Here is a 13,116-nt window from a genome sequence, read left to right on the forward strand (position 1 = left end):
TTTTTAATCACATCCAAATCTAGAAATTATTAATATTCCAAGATCTATTGATTAAAATGAACCTCTTCACCCCCGGGCAATTTTCTGTTTTTCCGTTTTTGTTTTTTGCTCCCCTTCTTTCAAGAGCCATAACTTTTTTTTATATTTTTCCATCAATCTTGCCATATAAGAGCTTATTTTTTTGTAGGACGAGATGTACTTTTAAATTAAATCATGAGTTTTACCATATAGCGTACTGGGAAAAGGCAAAAAAATCCAAGTGCGGAAAAATTACAAAATAAGTGCGATTGCATGATTGTTTTTGGGATATTTTATTCACTGTGTTCACTATATGGTAAAACTGATATGTCAGGGTGATGACTCAGGTCAGTATGAGTTCGTAGACACCAAACATGTATAGGTTTGTTGGGGTGAACCATAGCTACAGTGGATACGGAAAGTATTCAGACCCCAATACATATTTCACTCTTTGTTTCATTGCAGCCATTTGGTAAATTCAAAAAAGTTCATTTTTTTTCTCATTAATGTACACTCTGCACCCCATCGTGACAGAAAAAAAAACAGAAATGTAAAAATGTTTGCTAATTTTTAATCAACACATGGTCATAAGTATTCAGACCCTTTACTCAATATTAAAGGGAACCTGTCAGCAGAAATTTCGCCCAAAACCTAAAAGATTCCCCCTCTGCAGCTCCTGGGCTGCATTCTAGAAAGGTCCCTGTTATTATTGTGCCCCCTGTGAGACCAAAATAAAGACTTTATAAAGTGGTACCTTTTTGTATTCAGATTCTGTAAATGTGACATGGGGGCGGGCTGCCTGATGGCCGTTAGTCTGCCTCCTGCCGCTTTAGGCCGTCTCCCATCGCTGATTTCCATAGCTGTGGACGCCGCCCAGTGCTCCAGAGGTCCCCGTGCATGCCCAGTGCTCATCTCTCGTGGATGAGCACTGTGCCCAGTGTCACCGCTGGTGACGTGCGCGCAGGCTTTAGATTATGGGCGGTGCTGTGATGTTTATTACCAAGCAACCGCCCATAATCGCGGGACCGCGCTTTCCCCCTCGGCGTCCTTCATTCTGCGCAAGCACGGTGCTGCTGACCCCACGTCACCTCCTTCTATCTATTTCCTGCCTCAGGGCAAGATGGGAAGGAGGTGACGTGGGGTCAGCAGCACCGCGCTTGCGCAGAACGAAGGACGCCGAGGGGGAAAGCGCGGTCCCGCGATTATGGGCGGTTGCTTGGTAATAAACATCACAGCACCGCCCATAATCTAAAGCCTGCACGCACGTCACCAGTGGTGACACTGGGCACAGTGCTCATCCACGAGAGATGAGCACTGGGCATGCGCGGGGACCTGTGGAGCACTGGGCGGCGTCCACAGCTATGGAAATCAGCGATGGGGGACGGCCTAAAGCAGCAGGAGGCAGACTAACGGCCATCAGGCAGCCCGCCCCCGTGTCACATTTACAGAATCTGAATACAAAAAGGTACCAATTTATAAGAGTCTTTATTTTGGTCTCACAGGGGGCACAATAACAGGGACCTTTCTAGAATGCAGCCCAGGAGCTGCAGAGGGGGAATCTTTTAGGTTTTGGGCGAAATTTCTGCTGACAGGTTCCCTTTAAGTAGAAGCACCCTTTTGAGCTAGTACAGCCATGAGTCTTCTTGGGAATGATACAACAAGTTTTTCACAACTGGATTTGGGGATTCTCTGCCATTCTTCCTTGCAGATCCTCTCCAGTTCAATCAGGTTGGATGGTGAACATTGGTGGACAGCCATTTTCAGGTCTCTCCAGAGATGCTCAATTGGGTTTAGGTCAGGGCTCTGGCTGGGGCGGTCAAAAATGGTCACAGAGTTGTTCTGAAGCCACTCCTTTGTTATTTTAGCTGTGTGCTTAGGGTCATTGTCTTGTTAGAAGGTGAACTTTCAGCCAAGTCTGAGGTCCAGAGCACTCTGAAAGAGGTTTTCTTCCAGGATATCCCTGTACTTGGCCGCATTCATCTTTCATTCAATTGCAACCAGTCGTCCTGTCCCTGCAGCTGAAAACACCCCCATAGCATGATGCTGCCACCACCATGTTTCACTGTTGGGATCGTATTGGGCAGGTGATGAGCAGTGCCTGGTTTTCTCCACACATACCGCTTAGAATTATCACCAAAAAGTTCTATCTTCGTCTCATCAGACCAGAGAATCTTATTTCTCTTAGTCTGGGAGTCCTTCATGTGTTTTTTTGCAAACTCTGTATGGGCTTTCATACGTCTTGCACTGAGGAGAGGATCCCGTCCGGCCACTCTGCCATAAAGACCCGACTGGTGCAGGGCTGCAGTGATAGTTGACTTTGTGCAACTTTCTTCCATCTCCCTACTGCATCTTTGGAGCTCAGCCACAGTGATCTTGGGGTTCTTCTTTACCTCTCTCACCAAGGCTCTTCTCCCATGATTGCTCAGTTTGGCTGGACAGCCAGGTCTAGGAAGAGTTCTGTTAGTCCCAAACGTCTTCCATTTAAGCATTATGGAGGCCACTGTGCTCTTAGGAACCTTGAGTACTGCAGAAATTCTTTTGTAACCTTGGCCAGATCTGTACCTTGCCACAATTATGTCTCTGAGCTCCTTGGGTAGTTGCTTTGACCTCATGATTCTCATTTGGTCTGACATACACTGTGATCTGTGAGGTCTTAAATACTTATGACCATGTGTTATCAGTTTTTCTTGTTTAAAAAATTTGTAAACGTTTCTACATTTCTGGGGGTTTTTTTCTGACAAGATGGGGTGCAGAGTGTACATTGATGAGAAAAAAATAACTTTTTTGAATTTACCAAATGGCTTCAATGAAACAAAGAGTGAAAAATGTAAAGGGGTTTGAATACTTACTTTCCATACCCAGTGTATGTCCACAAGTTGCCTGCTCCTGACCTCATTAGTACGGATGCACGAAAGAATAACACCAGACAGAGTCCATGAGGTCATCAGTGGTCCATGAATTAATATATGGATGGGTACATGAAGTCATCTATGGGATCGTCCATGGTTTCATATATGGATGGGTACATGAAGTCATCTATGGGATCGTCCATGGTTTCATATATGGATGGGTACATGAGGTCATCTATGGGATCGTCCATGAATTCATCAGTGAATGGGTTCATGAGGTCATCTATGAGAAAATGTCTGATGAAATAATTTCTCCTTACATAAGTCAGTTCAGATACATCACCATGTGACACACATTTAAGATGGCTGCTGCTTCCTGTCCTCTACACCCTGCCCTGGTATGTAAGGGAATGGCCAGAAGGATGACCTCATGGACCCACCCACTAATGACCTCATGGACCAACCCATAGATGACCTCATGGACTTGCCCACTGATGACCTCACTGACTAACACACTGTCCACCAAAGGACACATCCAAGCATGCCCACTCTAGAGCCAACTACACCCCTTTTCCTTGTTTATATAAGTCGATGTGCGCTGTTGAAATAAAGTCTGTTGGAGCTGTACCATACTCTGATCAAGGAGAGGCTTACATCTGACTCTGTCTGGTGTTATTCTTTCATGCATGCACTTGATCTGTACTATGGCTCAGTGATGTCTTATTTTTTGCGTCTTGAGCTGACATTTTTAATGGTGCCATTTTTGCGCAGATGCTATGTTTTGATCACCTGTTATAGCATTTTGCCCAAAATTTACAGCGACCAAAAAATGTAATTTTGGGGTTTGGAATTTTTTTGCCGCTACGCCGTTTACCAATCAGATTCATTGATTTAATATTTTGATAGATCGGACGTTTCTGAACGTGGCAATACTACTTTTTATTTTTTAACTCTTTTATTTTCAAGAGGGCGAATGGGGGAGTGATTTGAACTTTTAGGTTTTTTTTATTTTTTTTAACTTTTTTTTTTGTTTTACTAGTCCCCCTAAGGGACTATAAGGATCAGCAGTCTGATCGATGGTTCATTTCTGTAGATCAGAGCAGTATTGCTCTGATCTACAGAAAAACTGCTCTCCTCTCACACACGACCCTCTGCCGGCTGTAAGAGGAACTGACTCATGATGGCTACAGGAGTCATCACATGACCCTGTGCTACCATGGCAATCATCAGCTCCACATGATCACATCATGTGACTTCCGATGGAGCCGGTTGAGTGAGTGCTTACCGCGGCTGGGATGTACACCACGCTGTCAAATTATGACAGCACGGTGCAAGGAGTTAACAGGCAAGGGTAGAACACTTAGCTGCATATGTCAGCTGTTCAAATCAGCTAACGTGTGGAACTCATCGCCGGCTGCCCACAGCAGCCAGCGGTGAGTATACCGACATGAGGCAAGACATAACCTCTTACTGACATTGGACGTACTGGGTAACTATGTTCATGAGGAAAGCCCTTTTCAATAAAAGTATTTTGGGCTTACTTTTACAATTGGGTTTCATTAAAGATGTTGCACCTGACCAATGGAGTCCAACTGTGAGGACTCCCTGGATCATTAAAATTAAAGGGAATCTGTCAGCAGTTTTTTGCTATCTCATCTGAATGCAGAATGATGTAGGGAAAGAGGCCCTAAGTTTAACAATGTATCACTTAGATTACTGGCTGCAGCCGCTCTGACACAGTGCAAGATTTGAGATTTTGCATGTAGCAGGGCCCATATAGCTGCCCCTGTCCACATCAGGATTTCAGTGTACATTTGGACAAGCAGAAGCTGCAAATCACAGAGGGGGAGGAGCCAGACTACAACTCAATTGCTGCTGAGACCCACTAATGATAAAGATATGAGACTTAAGCTAACATTGGAGGTAAACAAAAAAAGACTGAGATAAGAGACGCAGGGCTGAATTCTCTGTTTTAACTCTTGCAGCATGCTGTCTTCAGATTACATTGCAGAAACCTGCTGATAGAGTCCCTTTAAGGGGAGAGCAACAAATTTGCCTGCACACAGACACAGTACAATCTCCTTCAATAACCGTCTTTTTTTCGGAACAATTCTTCCTTGATGGTAAATTATTGATCTATAGATCTCCATCAGTGATAACTATAAACCTTCACTCGTTTCTCCTGCTCTTACCATAAATTTTAACATGATTTGAAATGGTGAACAACGGAAAACTCATTGCATTACTGTTACGTTTTACCTGGTTTCCTGTAGAGGTCGGGGCTTTCCACAGATTTGTTTAAACTTACATCCAAATCTACAATAAAGAAAAATTGATTGATTGCAAATTTAAAAAAAAGCATAAAACACAAGAAAATCAGCATGCCGTTCGGGTGCAGCGCCTCCTCTTTCGGCCATCTTTGTCCTCCTTCTTCTGAAGCCTGGGTTCATGACACGTCCACGTCATACACACACGCCAGCATTGAGGTCCTGCGCAGGCGCACTTTGATCTGCCCTGAGCAGGGCAGATCAAAGTATTGTAGTGCACCTGCGCAGGACTTCAATGCCGGTGAGTGTGTATGATGTGGACGTGTCATGTACCCAGGCTTCAGAAGAAGGAGGACAAAGATGGCCGAAAGAGGAGACGCTGCACCTGAAGAACGGAGACACCAATTCAACCAGTCTGCTCTGCACCGCCCTTTAGGTGAGTATTATAAAATTATTTTTACATTCTACACAGCGGCCTGGGCTCTTATATACAGTATGTTAGAATGCTGTATATACCAGCCAAGTGATGGTGGCCGCAGCTTATAGTCACCAAATCTGGTGACAGGTTCCCTTTAAACTCTTCTGTTTTCTTTGGTTTGGATATTTTGGTAAAGTTTGATACCAGATTGCTGATCTTGTAATCTCCATTGATCCTGTAGCAGCTTGTTACAGATACTTTCATTATATGGAAACAGGGTGTATGTGGAAAAACACTGTACACCAGTTACGTAATAATACAGGGCCGGATTACAGCCCCCAAAACTCTTATTTTCCTGTGATCTTATATAGAAGTCTTTTTATTCTACTGATTCTTCTATTAACGGTACTAAGTATAAAGACGCAGGAAAGCAGCGCCCCCTGCTGGAACATTTTATGCATCTCAGGTTGTATTCATTTACTTTATGTACAAAGTATCCACACACTGCATTTCTGAAAATGACAGGTTGCCTTTGAAAATGTATTGTTTTTCTTTTATTGCATTTATATACTTAAACATATCCCAACTGTGTCAGATCCTGGACACCCCACTTAAGCTAGAAATACAACCACCATTTTTGTAGGTTTGCAGGCATTTAGGTTTTTCAAACACATGTGGCAGTGCCCTATACAAAGACATAGGGAGAGACCTGTCTATCAAGACGAAAGGGGCAGGGGGAAGCGTGACTTGGTATAATTATTGGAGGCTCATAGTTCCTGGTCGACTTTTCGACATGTGCCTTCAGTGAAATGCCTTAAGAGTTTTAGCATAAAACATACAAGACTACATTAACACCTGAATCTCCAGTCTGGTTAGCTTAAAAAGTAACCCTGGCCTTAGTGGTATTAGACTAAAAAAGTTGCTCGTCAAAGTTTTAGCTTCTTCTTCTAGGATATTTACACAATCTTTTTTTATATATACTGTTCCAGTGCATCTACAACTTCACAAAATTCTGCCCACTCTTTCTGATGGCACACAGTAGGATGTTTGTAATTATGAATATTGGCAGAGTTGCCTCATTTTTTGTTTTCTACAGCAATACCCAAGGTTCAAAAAAAGCAGCTAATCCGTAGTGGTCTAATGAAGGTGTGGCGGTATGTATGAGCCATTACTTACCTGACTGAGCAGGGCATGATGCTTCCGGTATGCTGCTGTTTCCGGTCACATCACGTCGGTCAGTCTGCTGGTTGGTCACTTTCGAATTCCTACTGTCATCTTGGCCTTGGCTTGTATGCTTTGCACACGCAGCTTTCACTTCCTTAATCCCTTCTGGTAAGGAGACAATATGGCTGTTCAAGATGGCAATGAAAAAGATTCATGGACTGACTGGTGGATGCAGGAAATATGGGTGCAAGTAAGACCCACCGCCAACTGGAAGAGGATTAGGCCTTGTGTGCACTAGGCGTTTTTGCCGCGTTTTTAGCGGCGTTTTTTACCGCGTTTTTGTGCTGAAAACGCAGTGAGATTGCTTCCCCAGCAATGTCTATGGGTTTTCAGAAGTGCTGTCCGCATACAGCGTTTTTTTGTAGCTGCGTTTTTGTGGTGACCACAAAAATGCAGCATGTCAATTACTTCTGCGTTTTTCACTGCGTTTTTCACCCATTGAGTTCAATGAGATGTTCAACAACGCAATGAAAAACGCATATAGCTGCGTTTTTAGTCATAGTCTATGACTAAAAACGCAGCTATAAACGCAAGGGGTGGGCAGTATAGTGACGTGTACAGGAAGAGGATTCCTTCTGTTGGTAAACACAGAAGCATGAATCCTCCCGGTACGGTCACCGCTGCTTCCACAACCCGCCCGGTGTCATGTCAGCTCCGTGCGGCGCCATGTCTGGGCGGGAGGTGGAGGCAGCGGCGAAAACCAAAGTGAACAGTAGAAAAAAAAAAAATGTCATATATACTCACCTGTCTGCAGGGTCCCGGTGCCATGCCCGCTCCTGTCCCGGTCCCGCTGCTCTGGCTGTGTGCAGTCTCCCCGGGGCACGTACGAAGCTTGCAGGACCTGGCCGTGGATCACCTGATGCAGTCACCTGACGCATCAGCTGATTGTAATTCTCGCGGTGTCGCCGGCTTTTTCGCGCCCGGCCGGCTATCAGCTGATCCTGCCGTCAGGGGACTTCATCAGCTGATTACCGGCAGCTGCTGCAGCGATGGGACAGGATCAGACTCTCATCCGATCGCTGCAGGAGCTGCCGGTAATCAGCACAGACGTGAGTATTTATTTATTTTTTTTTTTTTTTTTTTGCACCGATGCATCAGCTCATTGTATAATCGGCTTTTATACAATCAGCTGAAGTGTGATGTGCTTCAGCCCCTAGAGCCTGACACATCATCTGATCGCTTTGCCTTCCAGCAAACCGATCAGATGATATTGGATCCGGATTGGACGGCGCGGGACCCTGACACAGGATTACTGCGGAGGGGGGTTCTTTATTTCAATAAGGATGGAGTCACTAATTGTGTTGTGTTTTATTTCTAATAAAAATATTTTTCTGTGTATTGTGTTTTTTTTTTTATCATTACTAGAAATTCATGGTGGCCATGTCTAATATTGGCGTGACACCATGAATTTCGGGCTTAGGGCCAGCTGATAATATACAGCTAGCCCTAACTCCATTATTACCCAGCGAGCCACCCGGCATCAGGGCAGCTGGAAGAGTTGGATACAGCGCCAGAAGATGGCGCTTCTATGAAAGCGCCATTTTCTGGGGTGGCTGCGGGACTGCAATTCACAGCGGGGGTGCCCAGAAAGCATGGGCACCCTGCACTGTGGATTCCAATCCCCAGCTGCCTAGTTGTACCCGGCTGGACTCAAAAAATGGGCGAAGCCCACGTCATTTTTTTTTTTAATTATTTCATGAAATTCATGAAATTAAAAAAAAAGGGCTTCCCTATATTTTTGGTTCCCAGCCGGGTACAAATAGGCAGCTGGGGTTGGGGGCAGCCTGTACCTGCCTGCTGTACCCGGCTAGCATACAAAAATATGGCGAAGCCCACGTCATTTTTTTGGGGGGCAAAAAACTCCTGCATACAGTCCTGGATGGAGGATGCTGAGCCTTGTAGTTCTACAGCTGCTGTCTGCTCTCCTGCATACAGTCCTGGATGGAGGATGCTGAGCCTTGTAGTTCTGCAGCTGCTGTCTGCTTGTCTGCTCTCCTGCATACACTAGTTCTGCAGCTGTCTGCTCTCCTGCATACAATGAACATTTTAGGAAATGACATCAGACCTTTTTTTTTTTTCATCAACAATCTTTAATGGCATTGTGCACTGATTAAAAACGCAGTGAGCAAAAACGCAGCAAAAAACGCATCAAATCGCGGTAAAAACGCATGCGTTTTTACCGCGTTTTTTTAGCCGCGGGTGCGTTTTTTGAGACAAAAACGCACATAAAAACGCAGCGTGAAAAAAACGCCTAGTGCACACATACCCTTAGGGTTCATATCGCACACACATTGACTTCTCTATGTGAAATAATTCACTACCCAGTATTTTATAGACTTAAGGCTGCTTTACACGCAGCGACATCGCTAGCGATGTCACTCGTGAAAGCACCCGCCCCCGTCGTTTGTGCGTCACGGGTAAATCGCTGCCCGTGGCGCACAATATCGTTAGGACCCGTCACACGCACGTACCTTCCTAACAACGTCGCTGTGGTCGGCGAACAGCCTCTTTTCTAAGGGGGCGGTTCGTGCGGCGTCACAGCGACGTCACACGGCAGGCGTCCAATAGAAGCGGAGGGGCGGAGAGCAGCCGCATGAAAGTGACGCCCACCTTGTTGCCGGAGGATGCAGGTACGGTGTTGTTCGTCGTTCCTGGGGTGTCACATGTAACGATGTGTGCTGCCTCAGGAAAGACGAACAACCTGCATCCAAAATCAGCAACGATATTTGGGAAATGGACGACATGTCAACAATCAACGATTTGGTGAGTATTTTGCATCGTTAGCGGTCGCTCGTACGTGTCACACGCAACGACGTCGCTAACAAGGCCGGATGTGCGTCATGAATTCCGTGACCCCAACGACATCTCGTTAGCGATGTTGTTTGCCGTAAAGCCAACCTTTAGTTCACAATTAGACAGTGCCCATCTCTTCTGTCCCCTGAGGGTGTCATATATTAACCGTCGGTAACGTTCCAAAAAAAAATAAAAAATAGAAAACCTCCCACAGAGCTACCACACTCCCAAAACATTTTCTAACGCCAGATGCTTCATTAGAAGAAGCCCCAGAGCCCAAATACATTTTTAGAGGTTGGGAATCTGAGGTTCAGAATGTGCCAGGGGAGGCCTGCAAAATTATCCCTTGTGCCTATGCTTTAGGCCTCTTTCACACGTCCTTGAAAAACACACACGTTTTTCATGGACATGTCAAAGGTCCGTATTGCCCTCAGTGAGCCGTGTTTATGGCCCACGTGTGTTCTCCGTATGTTATCCGTGATAACACATGGAGAACGGGTAATTTCTACTCACCTGTCCCTGACTTTGCTGTCCGTGGTGCTGATCTTCGGTCTCCGGTCCTGCCGACTCCCCGCTGCTGCTGCTTCCGGCCGCAGTGAAGTGAATATGCAATGAGCATAATGAGCGGCGGTCGGAAGAAAAGTGACAGCAGCGGCAGAGACAGCAGCGCTGGAGAAGGTGAGTAATGTTTTGTTTTTTCCTTGCAGGCACATGTGTTTGCTCCGGTGCGTGTCACACGGAACACATCCGTGTGGTCCGTTTGGGTTACGTGTGACACGTGTGCGTTCCGTGTGACACCCGTGATGCCGGAGAAAACGTGGACATGTCTACGTGTAGAGCACACGGGCACACGTATGCTCCACACGTACACACGGTCCATGGCAGAATACGCACGTGAGCGCAGACCCATTGATTTTAATGGGTCTACATGTGCCCGTGTCTCCGGTACGTGAGGAAACTGACCTAACACGTACTGGAGGCACGTACGTGTGAAAGAGGCCTTAAAGGGAACTGTCAGGTCCAATATCCACCGAGAACCACGAGCAGTTCTGGGTACATATTGCTATTCCCTGCCTAACTGTCCCTGTATCTAGTAGCATAGATAAAAAGATCTTTAGAAAAAGTATTTCTAAAGATCCTTTATGATATGCTAATGAGCGCAGGGACTAGTTGCAAGGGCGTTATTTTTTGCTCTCATTCCGCCCTCTTAGCATGTTCGCACATCCATAGGGGGCTACTAACATGCTTTTCAATGCCCACTGTCTAACGTCATCAGCGGTGACGCAAGTACCTGTGTCCGTTGACACCGCATCATTTGCCGGGCAGTGCACATGATCAGAAGTCCCTGCACTTCCAGAATTGCGGTGACTTCTGATCATGCGCACTGCCCGGCGTCTGATGCGGTGATAATGGACACAGGTACTTACGTCACCGCTGATGACACTAGGCAATGGGCATTGAATAACATGTTAGTTCACCCCTGTAGGTGTGCTAACATGCTAAGAGGGCAGAATGAAGGGAATAACGCCCTTGTGACTAGTCCCTGCGCTCATTAGCATATCATAAAGAATCTTTAAAAATACTTTTTTCTAAAGATCTCTTTATCTATGCTACTAGATACAGGGATGGTTAGGCAGGGATTATAAATATGCACCCAGAACTGCTCGTAATTCTGGATGTATATTGGACCTGACAAGTTCCCTTTAATGGTGGCCATACAGGTGCTGTAAGAACTTGTGCGCACAATGCGTTTTTTAATGCAGATTTGGTGCAGTTTGTTGCGCACGTTACTTATTTTTTACTTGCAGATGTGGTGCAGAAAATAACCTGCAGCGTGTGAATTGTTAGTGGATTTTTTTCCTGTGTTTTTTTGAGCCATTCCACCAATTGAATTCATTAAAAAAACGTATGGCACAAAAATGAACCAAAACACATGCACTTTGGTGCGTTATTCTACCAGAAGGTGCAAATTTTATGCAGAAAATTTCTGCACCAAATCTGCAACGTGCGCACATAGCCTAAAGGCCGCTTTACACGCTACGACATCGCTAAAGCGATCTCGTTGGGGTCACGGAATTTGTGACGCACATCCGGCCACGTTAGCGATGTCGTTGTGTGTGACACCTATGAGCGATTTTGAATCGTCGCAAAAACATTCAAAATCGCTTATCGGTGACATGGCCCCCTCTTCCCAATTATCGTTGCTGCTGCAGGTACGATGTTGTTCGTCGTTCCTGCGGCAGCACACATCGCTGCGTGTGACACCGCAGGAACGAGGAACCTCACCTTCCCTGCGGCCGCCGGCCCCAATGCGGAAGGAAGGAGGTGGGCAGGATGTTAAAGCCGCTCATCTCCGCCCCTCCGCTTTGATTGGGCGGCCGCTTAGTGACGTTGGGGTGATGCCGAATGAACCGCCCCCCTTAGAAAGGAGGCGGTTCGCCGGTCACAGCGACGTCGCTAGGCAGGTAAGTAGTGTGACGGGTCCACGCGATTTTGTGCGCCACGGGTAGCGCTTTGCCCGTGACGCACAAACGATGGGGGCGGGTACGCACGCTAGCGATATCGCTAGCGAGATTGCAGAGTGTAAAGTGGCCTTTACTTTGGTCAAGATTAGGATCAGTCCTTGATATGGCCAAGATAAGAAAACCAATACAAATATCCAGTTACCTATAAATTCCTCATATGTGCCGCCTGTTAACTCTGTAATAAGCTCGTTTTTTGCCAGGTCATGTAACACATCCACGAGATGTTGAAACCAGTCCTTCTTCTTAGTGATCCTGCTGAGAAGTTCCCTGTTGGCATCGAATTGATTGCGGATTCTGTTTATCTGAAAAAGTCACAGTAATACACATATAATAGGGGACTCAAAAACGTAATTTACCAAAGCTAGTGTAATGGGGATGTCCCAGTCTGATCAAAATTGGGACCAAGGCAAGTAATGCTTTACAATAGTAAAATATTAATTTCCTACCTAAAGCCCCGACCGTTCCAGCGCTGCCTCTGTCTGACAGTTTTTGTACACATGACTGCGGCAGTAACATCCCGTGTACAACACATGAGCGCTGCAGCCAATCACTGTCCTCAGTGGTCTCATGTCATCTACCTGGGCATCACCGCCAAGGCCAGCGATTATCCAATCAAGCACTGTTTTAGCAGATCGAGACCGGGTCAGGGCTCCTGACATTTCTTGGTGCTATATTACAAGAATTCGGTAAACTGGAGGGTCGTTGTAAAAAAAAAAAAAAAAAACCCGACTCAAAAGTTGAATCCCAATTAGCTATTTACTGCTCCTCTACCGGGGTTTAGAGATGCCGCACTCGTCGATCTGATCTCCGCACCAGCTAAAAAAAGGGAATTTTGTTTACTTACCGTAAATTCCTTTTCTTCTAGCTCCTATTGGGAGACCCAGACAATTAGGTGTATAGCTTCTGCCTCTGGAGGCCACACAAAGTATTACACTTTAAAAAGTGTAACCCCTCCCCTCTGCCTATACACCCTCCCGTGGACCACGGGCTCCTCAGTTTTGGTGCAAAAGCAGGAAGGAGAA

At 45.8% G+C, this 13,116-nt stretch overlaps 1 protein-coding gene across 1 annotated transcript in view; it reads right to left on the reverse strand.

The window, feature by feature from the left end:
- Positions 1-13,116, reverse strand: part of LOC142245028 (interferon-induced helicase C domain-containing protein 1-like) — a 145,616-nt gene that overhangs the window by 105,581 nt on the left and 26,919 nt on the right. The window contains exons 2-4 of the mRNA XM_075317264.1: positions 12,237-12,396; positions 6,729-6,881; positions 5,127-5,183 (exon numbers count right to left, since the gene is read on the reverse strand). Of these exons, the coding sequence (XP_075173379.1) occupies positions 5,127-5,183; positions 6,729-6,881; positions 12,237-12,396 (370 nt within the window). The remainder of the gene's footprint in view (positions 1-5,126; positions 5,184-6,728; positions 6,882-12,236; positions 12,397-13,116) is intronic.

This window comes from Anomaloglossus baeobatrachus, chromosome 7, assembly GCF_048569485.1.
Source record: "Anomaloglossus baeobatrachus isolate aAnoBae1 chromosome 7, aAnoBae1.hap1, whole genome shotgun sequence".
Classification (NCBI taxonomy): domain Eukaryota; kingdom Metazoa; phylum Chordata; class Amphibia; order Anura; family Aromobatidae; genus Anomaloglossus; species Anomaloglossus baeobatrachus.